This window comes from Dendrobium catenatum, unplaced genomic scaffold (assembly GCF_001605985.2).
Source record: "Dendrobium catenatum unplaced genomic scaffold, ASM160598v2 fragScaff_scaffold_1220, whole genome shotgun sequence".
NCBI classification, from domain to species: Eukaryota; Viridiplantae; Streptophyta; class Magnoliopsida; order Asparagales; family Orchidaceae; genus Dendrobium; species Dendrobium catenatum.
In genome coordinates, this window is record NW_021319682.1 from 11,679,729 (window position 1) to 11,689,668 (window position 9,940).

Here is a 9,940-nt window from a genome sequence, read left to right on the forward strand (position 1 = left end):
ACTGTTTTTTATTTATAGAACTGCTCTAATACCTCTCTTCTCTATGTGCTGCGAGGTACTTTTTGGAAAGCAATGGATAAGGAGCATTGGAGCTGGAGCTAGGACAACCGGCATCCGAACATCAGTCGTCCCTACTCATCTAGTAGGGATGCTCGGGCGGAACCACCGGGTCGTAGCCCCCGGTGCTTAGTTTACTAAAACTTAGAAAACCTTTAGGGGCCTAGATGATTGTGCGCTTCCACTTAGGGCCTTAGAACTTCATTTATATTTAGGATTTTTTTATTTTCTGTTAGATCCCTAAAACTTGTGACATCCGTATAGAAGTCTTAGGAAGCAAGAAGAATTAAAGAACACCCTTCAATCCTACAACACTAGTGACATCTAAGGACAAAAATATAGGACCGAGTCTTAGAAAACATAGACTTAGGTGCATGTTCTTTATAGGATAGAGCTTCAAAAACACAACTTAGTGACACGTTTTTCTAATATAAAAAAAATGCATATAAACCAATTAAATTTGAAATAAATTTTATTAGAATGTAATTCAATAAAATTTCAAATTCAAAATTCCTAATGAAACTACTTTCCTCTTTCACACAATGCATATGAGGTGTGTGTAGTTTACGATTCAAAAAAATATGATGTCATCCATGCAAAGATATTTTATTTTATTTTATTGATAGCTTTTTCTAACGCAAAAGCAGCCAAAAACTCAAAAAGTCCATAATTTGCTCAAAACCAAAGAAAAAAGTTTCTCTCAAAATTCACTTCAAATCAATGCATGCCTTAATTGAAATATAGTTTAAAAAAGATAAAATTTATTATATTTAAAAAATTATAATGATGATATCAATTGAAAAGATATGGATTCACACCTCCTAATGACTTTTTTATTTAATTTAGGTTTAGGTTGGGACGGCTTTCTTATTTTTTCTTAAAGCAAATTTTTATACAAAAAAGTTGCTTTAAGAGGCGGTAAGAAAGTTGTCTTAAACCAAGCCTTAGTTTTGAGTTCAATTTACGGCTTCATTTGGGACAACTCTTTTTATGTTTTTTAAAGCAACTTTTAAGTATAAAAAATTCTTGAAATAATTTTTTTTTTCTACTAGGAACAGATTTATTATTGCTTTTAAAATTCTAAAACAGCTTTTTAGTAAAAAAAATTTTTAACTTAAATTTTTATATTAAAATTTTATTTTAGAAAAAAAAAAATATTCCAAAGAAGCCTAAATCACCAGCAACAAAGCCCAATATATTAGAACTTTTACGGGCCTAAAAAAGATTGGCTCAATTAAAGTGGCTTTCTTTCACGATATATTTGACCTTTTTTATAGTTTAAGAAAAATAATTTATGCCATTCTCACAAAGTAGTAGATAAAGCTTACCCAATATATGCTAATATGCTATGCTCTCTCTCTCTCTCTACAAGCCCAATAAGAAAAGCCCATATAAAATGTTCTACACCTAAAAGCCCAAAATTTAAAAGAATTGTCATCATAAAATTAATAGGCTTGTCACGTTTAAATTTTACAAAACTTTAAATAAGAACTATAATCAAATAAATAACATTTCAATAATTTTCTCTTTTAATATCTATTTTTTATAGATGTAATGTCTCTTTTAGGATGGTGGAATATTTAAGGCTAAATTTTAATCTAAAATACTAATAGTTGTATATATATATTATTAAAGATGTTTATGCTATAAATTTATTTTTATTTTCACTCTTGTTGTAAAAATATTTTTTACGTTCGTATGCATCTCAACAATTATGATCATCTACCTCACAAATTTTAATATAGTTCTTTTTTTAGTCGCATTTGACTAATAAAATAGGAGTATCGGTTGTGGACTTCATCTTATGAGGACTTGAAGTACAACTTAGGTTAAATCTACCAAGATCAAGCCAAGTTAACTTCTTTAAAAAAAGAATTAGGTCAAAACTTCTATCACCCAACTTCAACTTACTGAATTGATCATCGTCTAATACATGCCAACAACCAATTAATAATATTTGTCAAACCACCCAAACATTTGACATATTCCTCCTTGATCACTCCCTCTCTTCTAATATATGGAAAATGACACTGTTGACTTCCGACCATTACCCAACTTTCACAAATTATCATTATTTGACATCTTCCAATTACTAATGTTTGATACTTGCCAACTATTGATCTATGGCATTTGTTTTGTAGATTACCTTGTCCTCCTTTTTTTGTATGAAAAAAAAAAAAAAAACACAAAGATGAAAACCCTTTATTATATAACATTGAAATACCCCGTCAACCATCGTTTATTATTTTCTGATAATTCTCATCAATTAGTTAGTGATATTGTAATTTTTTGGTCTGATTTTAGTATTTTACTTATGATGTTCCGCAAGATACCACAATAATATCTAATCATATATATAAGATGTGTAAGATGTTGCAATATGTGTCCCTTGTAATAAGCCCTATTGAATAACTGAATTTGGAATTCATATTAGCTCTCTTCCTTTCCTCCCTCTCCCTCTCCCTCTCTCCCTCTCTTGCAAGAAAGCTCAAGCTTCCTCCCAAGATTTCATAACATAAATTGATGCATGTCTTCATGGTCAACCAGTCAAGTGAACTCAATGAAAGATGGCAAGTGTTGGTTAATAATGTTCATATACGATGAATACATCTAGTGCATGACATTAACCTACATTATTTGATTGTGAATTCATTAGACATAAATTAACAAATATTTTTTAATTCTAAAGGGACAATGATTAGCATCTAAAGTTGGACATCAAAAGATGTTGGGTAATAATCATTGATAAGCATTCAATATTTCAATGATATAAGTTATGATATGAGATGCTGGCCATTGAGTGGTACAAGATGGTGATCACTAAGCAATAAATGATAAAAATATGAAATTTTTTTAAAGCTTATTTATAAACTTTGAGAGCTAATCATATATTTTTCTTGATTTTTTACTTTCCTTATTACCAAGTAACATATACCAAATAGTCCCATTATAGGACTAAGTGATAGCTTTGCCCATACCACAATTTTACCAAGACACCAATATTGAAAAATGCTCTAGATAAGGTATATAATGGTGGCAATCAAAGATAATATTTCTAATTGATGCACATAAGGCAAACATGTTGAAGGGTTTGCATGCCATAATTGTAATAGATTTGATTGATAAAAAATTCAACAATTAGTTTATCCATGTCCCAACTTGGACCTTAGGCCAAATTCTATCATCATTGGTAAATAAGACAATTAAGCACAAACTTTTTTTGAACTTGTTTGCCTTTACTAAAACAACCCAACAATACTAAAAGTTCAAGAATCCAACACCTATGAGAGATACAATAATTTTAAGAAGGCATTGTGATCACATTTCTATGAGAAAATATTTTCTTTTAAATTAATGTAATAGTGTAAACAACTCATAATTTTATTGTACGTAGAGTTCACAATTATTTGCATGAAATTTAATCTATAAAATTTCTCCGATGAACTATGCACAAACTGAACGATTGATAATGACGACAATCACCATCAACGACAAGAGATGTGTACATAACGTTCGGAGTCCGAACGACATCCGCACTCTAATGAAAATTGGTCACATCGTCAATACACAGTGTGTGTATTATACACACATTGTGTGCAAAGTTGTACGCAATATGTGTATTGACGTGTGGCCGTGTTTTATTGGAGTATGGATGCAAGCTATGTCCAGACTCCTCACTTAATAATTTCCCGTACGTGTATATGTGATTTCCATGAAGAAAGAAAGAAAAAATTATGGGGGTGATACAATGATGTCATATTTTATTTTATTTTATTTTATTGCCTTTAAATGAACACAATTTAAAGAGATTGACGAATTTTTCTGATCATCTTACCAAGATGCTCATTTCAATTCATGAGGATGAGGAATATTTATGATCAAATTTAAAATATTTTAATTAATATTTTTAATTCATTTTATTTTCTTCAACAAGTTAAACAAAAGAAAAAATATCAAACAATTGTTCAGAGTTTTACAATCATAAGAGAATATAATTTCTCCATTATATTTAAGATTATGATTCTATGGACTAGATAGACTTGTAGACATAGGCTTTGTTTGAGAAATTTTTTTTCCTATTTTATACTAAATTTTTTAAATAAAAAATTTTTAATATTAAAAATCTATTTTATAAAACAATAAAAAAACTGTCTCAAACGAAACCTCAATACAGTTCATAATTTATATTTTTTAAAAAAGTTCAATTTTGACAAAATGTACAATTTTTAAGAAAAATTATCACTTTGTTTCACTTTTTGACAAAGTTTGATTTGGTTAATTTTTTAGTGGATAAAATTGAAACGAGAAAAAATAGATGAAAATTGATTTTAAAATTTTAAAATTATTTTGATATGAAGAATTAATCAAATTATGCATTAAATTTATTTTAAATACATTCTTACATTCTTAAAATTTATAATAATTTTATTTTGTTGATGCACTCATCTTTTTATTTTTTTTTAACTGAAATATTAACCAAACTAATTAGTGAACCGTTTCAACACGAAATTATTTCAGATCCGATAATATGGGCTCAGCAAAAACGGACACGTCATAATAATCAAAACAAGCATGTAGGACCGTTTGATCTCTCCATGCGCATTTTAGACCGTCTGATTCCAGGGCGAAGGCTCTGTAGTTCAATAACGTGACAATCAATCTCATCGTCCAATCTCTTATCGGACGGCCAAGATCCTCCCAACGACATGTCCACTACCATTGGCCAATAAGTCCAGAACTCCAAATCTCATTGGTCCACGTCATCACTATGACGTTCGATCGCTCAGGAAACCGATCGTCCTCTCTCTTGGCTGATCAGACCTTTATATATAAAATGGTGATAGTGTATTTTTTCGAAGATAGAGAGAGAAAAAGATATTGCGAGCTGCTACGATTTGAACGATGGGGCGATCGATTCGTGATTGGGTTTTGTTAGGGCTTCTACTTGCTGGTATGTTAATGATATCCGTGGTCTCTGTTGTTTAGCTTCTTCTTGCTTTCTGTTTATGACTGAGGTGATTCGGATCCTTCTGGCATTAGATCTGATTCGTTTTTGGCTTGATTTGGTTGTTTATGGTTGTGATCTGTATGGGATTGTGACGATTGTTTCTTATAAAGTCTGATTTTTAGTGTATCAGTGATCTTAGAGAGTGGATTTTGTGTGGATCGTTGATATTTGGAATAGTGCTTTTCCGATGAAACTACATAGCGGGTATTATGCGTTTGTTGATGAAGATCTAGCTATGAAAAAGTACTGAAGTTGATAGACTGCGTATTTAGAGGATGATAATTGATGTTGAAACTGCTAAAAGCATGGCATGTCAATTGAGGTTATTGAGTTGAGTGAGATCTGCAATATCATGGTTATTAATAGCATTAATTTTACTAATAATATAATGGGAAATATTGCAGGTGAGATAATATTGAAACAAATTCATTGTAGTCGACAGATAATCTTAGTATTTGAATAGCATCTAGAACTGTCATCTAGATAACTTTGAATGGAACGCCCGATGGTGTCATATGGATTTTTTTTTTTTCGGAATTAGTTCATACGTTTTACGGATCTCCAATTCCTCTTTGAATTTGAGGTATAGTGTAATTGCTTGGATAGGTTAGCTTTGATTTCGTGCCTTCCACGGCCACAACTAGGTCTATTTGCTGGGAGAAACACTAGAAAACTCGAATTTAATTAGCCAAAATAGTGTCGAACACATGTTGGTGGACCTTTTGGTCTCTTAAATGGCATTAGAGCATTCCACGATTGGGTAACATAGCATATAAATTTCCATAGTCTATTTCCGTTTAAATAGGCATAATCATGATCGTTTGATGTATTATTGTTTTTTTGTTTTTTTTTTCCCTTATAAATACTTGTCGCCTGTTTGCTTAAGCTCTTATCATATGGACTACAAAGTCTACAATTGAAGTAATGTAAACGCTTTCGTGTCATCTTCATCATTCTTATATGCATAACAGTTATTAGTAAGCAATTTTAGGAACTTTCTGATGTCTTTTATATCTTGAATGCCTTAAGTATAGCTGAGTTGATCACTTTTTTTGAGTTATTTGTTCTTAGACTAAATGATCTGCTTTTCAATTTATTCTGGTGGAATGCTTTCTAAAACTTATTGAATTGGAGATAGTTACACAACAAAAAAAGAAAACGCTGAAAAATCTAAAGAGGCACCGGACTCTCTTATGTGTGTAGTGTAAGACTAAGATGAAAAGGGGAAAAATAATGTTAAAATGGTTTTTTGCAGGTTGTTTATTTGCATTCTCAATTGCTAAGGAGGAAGCCTCCAAGTTGGGAACGGTCATTGGGATTGATCTTGGCACCACTTATTCATGTGTTGGTGTCTACAAGAATGGTCATGTAGAAATTATAGCAAATGACCAAGGTAACCGTATTACTCCTTCCTGGGTAGCTTTCACTGACAACGAGAGGTTGATTGGTGAAGCTGCTAAGAACCAAGCAGCTGTGAATGCTGAAAGAACTGTTTTTGATGTCAAAAGACTTATTGGAAGGAAGTGAGTTTGCTATCTTATCCTTTATGTACTATCTTTGATGGATCAGTTCCTTCCTTCCAATCCACGAAGTTTAAATTATTTACTTCTTCATGTACAGGTTTGAGGATAAGGAGGTGCAGAAGGACATGAAACTTGTTCCCTACAAGATTGTGAACAAGGATGGTAAACCTTATATCGAGGTCAAGATCAAGGATGGCGAAACTAAAGTATTTAGTCCCGAGGAAATCAGTGCCATGATTTTGACGAAGATGAAAGAGACAGCTGAGGCATACCTTGGGAAGAAAATTAAGGATGCTGTTGTTACTGTTCCAGGTGACAGGAGCTCACACTTTATTATTGCTGCTTTGCTAACCTGTTTTGTTTTGAGGCACTCCATTATCTGATTATTAAATTTCCATGGTTCAGCTTACTTCAACGATGCTCAGAGACAAGCAACGAAGGATGCAGGAGTAATCGCAGGCCTGAATGTTGCGAGAATTATCAATGAACCAACTGCTGCAGCCATTGCCTATGGCCTGGATAAGAAAGGTGGAGAGAAGAACATTCTTGTGTTTGACCTAGGTGGTGGCACTTTTGATGTGAGCATCTTGACCATTGATAATGGAGTTTTTGAAGTCCTAGCTACAAATGGTGACACCCATCTTGGAGGTACCATACTTTTCCTAATTCAACATATATGCATAGAAGTCATTTTTGTACTGGATTGAAATTGGTTGATTTAACTTATCTTTTAGGTGAGGATTTCGACCAGAGAATCATGGAGTACTTCATCAAATTGATCAAGAAAAAGCACGGTAAGGACATCAGCAAGGACAATCGCGCTCTGGGCAAGCTGAGAAGGGAAGCAGAGCGGGCCAAGAGAGCCTTGAGCAACCAGCACCAAGTTCGCGTTGAGATTGAAGCCCTATACGATGGCGTTGATTTCTCCGAGCCTTTGACCCGTGCCAGATTTGAAGAATTGAACAATGACCTGTTCAGGAAGACCATGGGACCTGTTAAGAAGGCCATGGAAGATGCCAGCCTTGAGAAGCATCAAATAGATGAAATCGTTCTTGTTGGTGGAAGCACCAGGATTCCTAAAGTTCAGCAGCTTTTGAAGGATTACTTCGATGGCAAGGAGCCAAACAAGGGAGTGAACCCTGATGAAGCAGTTGCGTTTGGTGCTGCTGTACAGGGAAGTATTCTAAGTGGAGAAGGCGGCGATGAGACCAAAGGTATATATCATTTTTAAGAATCCAAGATCGAAAATTTAAAGTTCAGAAACTTTGAATTCTAATTTTTCTGTTGAGTTTCTTTCCAGATATTCTCCTGCTTGATGTGGCTCCACTTACGCTTGGTATTGAGACTGTGGGTGGTGTCATGACCAAGCTGATTCCGAGAAACACCGTCATTCCAACGAAGAAATCTCAGGTTTTCACCACCTACCAGGATCAGCAGACTACCGTCTCCATCCAGGTATAAATTATATTGCCATTTTGCCTCCCACTGATTTTTTTTTTGCCTATTTTCTTCCTTTGTTTTGACGCATAATTGTCCAGTAGTGATTACAACCGAGTTTTGCAAGCGAGTTTTTTTTTTTCCATCACAAAAAAACCCATACTTTTGGACTTTTTATTGTGTGCGGACGCCGGACGGGTAAGAACCGTCCGGTTTTCCTCTGTCTACGATAAAAGTACAGTCAATACTACAGTAAATGCCCTTTGACTGCACTTTCACTGTAGACAGAGGATTCTCCCGTCCGGTGTCCGCACACAATAATCTCTCCTACTTGTGAATATATTATCGTGATTTTTTTAAAATTGCAACCAAGGATTTAATGAGACTATTCATGCTAAGTCACTCTCAACCTCAACTTGAATTTGACTAATTAATTGAGTTTAAATTTGAGCTTGTGCTCATCTACAAATTTGAGTCAGCTCATTAGCTGGCATTTTTATTATGAAAAATAGAAGATGATTCTAAATAATGAAATATTTTTTAAAAAAATTAGAATGTTGAAAATGTGTAGAAGTAGAACACACCACTCATCTTAAAATATCGAACTTCATCCATCATTTATTTAAAAAAAAAGAAGCTTTTACTCAATTCCAAAAATGAGTAAAATTTATAGATCATCTCCGACTGAATTGTATACCATCATATGCCGTCACCCATTCGCTGCATTCGAATTCTTAATCACACGCCAAAATTCGATAGATGAACAATGCTGACGTCGTACTGTTCACCCACTCTAAAAAATCCTCACTGCGAATTTGCCAAAAAAGAGCGGGAAAAAAGGGGAGAAAAGCGTGAGAAATAGGAGAGAAATGAAGTTCTATTGGAGATGAATTATATCATTTTGAAGTTTTACTACATTTTAGCATGTAAAATGAGTTTTCGGTAAAAAAATCCTCTAAAAATTTTTCCTTGAAACAGGTTTTTGAGGGTGAGAGGAGTCTCACCAAGGACTGCAGGAGTCTTGGAAAGTTTGATCTCAGTGGAATCCCACCTGCACCCAGGTTCATTTCTTGAAACCTTTCTGCAATTTCAGCAACTTAGGCTTCGTTTGTGTTGGCTTTTTTACTGCTTCTTAAAGCAGCTTTTTAGTAGCAAGAAAGCGGAAGCCTTTAGTTTACAATCGTCCTAATGAATAAAACATATCTTCTGCTGCAACAGAGGAACCCCTCAAATCGAAGTCACATTCGAGGTCGACGCTAATGGCATCCTCAACGTTAAGGCTGAGGACAAAGGCACCGGCCGATCGGAGAAGATCACCATCACCAACGACAAAGGCCGTCTCAGCCAAGAAGAGATTGAACGAATGGTTAAGGAAGCCGAGGAGTTCGCCGAGGAAGACAAGAAGGTGAAAGACAGGATTGATGCCAGGAACCAACTGGAGACCTATGTGTACAACATGAAGAACACCATTAACGACAAGGATAAGCTCGCCGACAAAATCGAGAGCGAGGAGAAGGAGAATATCGACGCCGCTCTGAAGGAGGCGTTGGAATGGCTCGACGATAATCAGAGCGCGGAGAAAGAGGATTTCGACGAGAAGTTGAACGAATAAATTTATTTAATTTTGTATTTTTTTTTTTTGAGGAATGGGTGGGAGGGTGCTTGTCGCCGTGAGTAATACTCGGCTGATCTAAAAGAGGCACGCACATTAGAAAACTATTAGCCCGCATTTAATTGTACTCCACTAAAAAGGCGCTGCCGCTTGAGGGGATTCGATCATGAATTGGGGGTTTTTAACTGCACTTGCCCACCAACAAGCTAAGCAACGGTGAGTTTAGTTCTGTAATTTTTTTTTGGAACGGGATTATCAATATGCTACTACATCAGCTTGTGACGCGCTTGGCGATGTCCACTA

General features: G+C 34.5%; 1 protein-coding gene across 1 annotated transcript; it reads left to right on the forward strand.

The window, feature by feature from the left end:
- Positions 1 to 4,867: 4,867 nt before the first annotated feature.
- On the forward strand, positions 4,868 to 9,637 carry LOC110115161 (luminal-binding protein 4). Its single transcript, XM_020848300.2, has 8 exons — positions 4,868 to 5,008; positions 6,321 to 6,588; positions 6,686 to 6,900; positions 6,994 to 7,236; positions 7,323 to 7,802; positions 7,889 to 8,043; positions 9,004 to 9,086; positions 9,244 to 9,637. The coding sequence occupies exons 1-8, from the start codon at positions 4,960 to 4,962 to the stop codon at positions 9,635 to 9,637; spliced, it is 1,887 nt and encodes a 628-aa protein (XP_020703959.1). The 5' UTR covers positions 4,868 to 4,959.
- Positions 9,638 to 9,940: the final 303 nt, after the last annotated feature.

Bases quoted from the DNA above. Each gene is read 5' to 3' on its own strand.
- LOC110115161 (XM_020848300.2), top strand. From the start codon at position 4,960: ATGGGGCGATCGATTCGTGATTGGGTTTTGTTAGGGCTTCTACTTGCT. The intron at 6,901-6,993 runs GTGACAGGAGCT...TCCATGGTTCAG, and splicing joins TGCTGTTGTTACTGTTCCAG to CTTACTTCAACGATGCTCAG. The intron at 7,237-7,322 runs GTACCATACTTT...CTTATCTTTTAG, and splicing joins TGGTGACACCCATCTTGGAG to GTGAGGATTTCGACCAGAGA.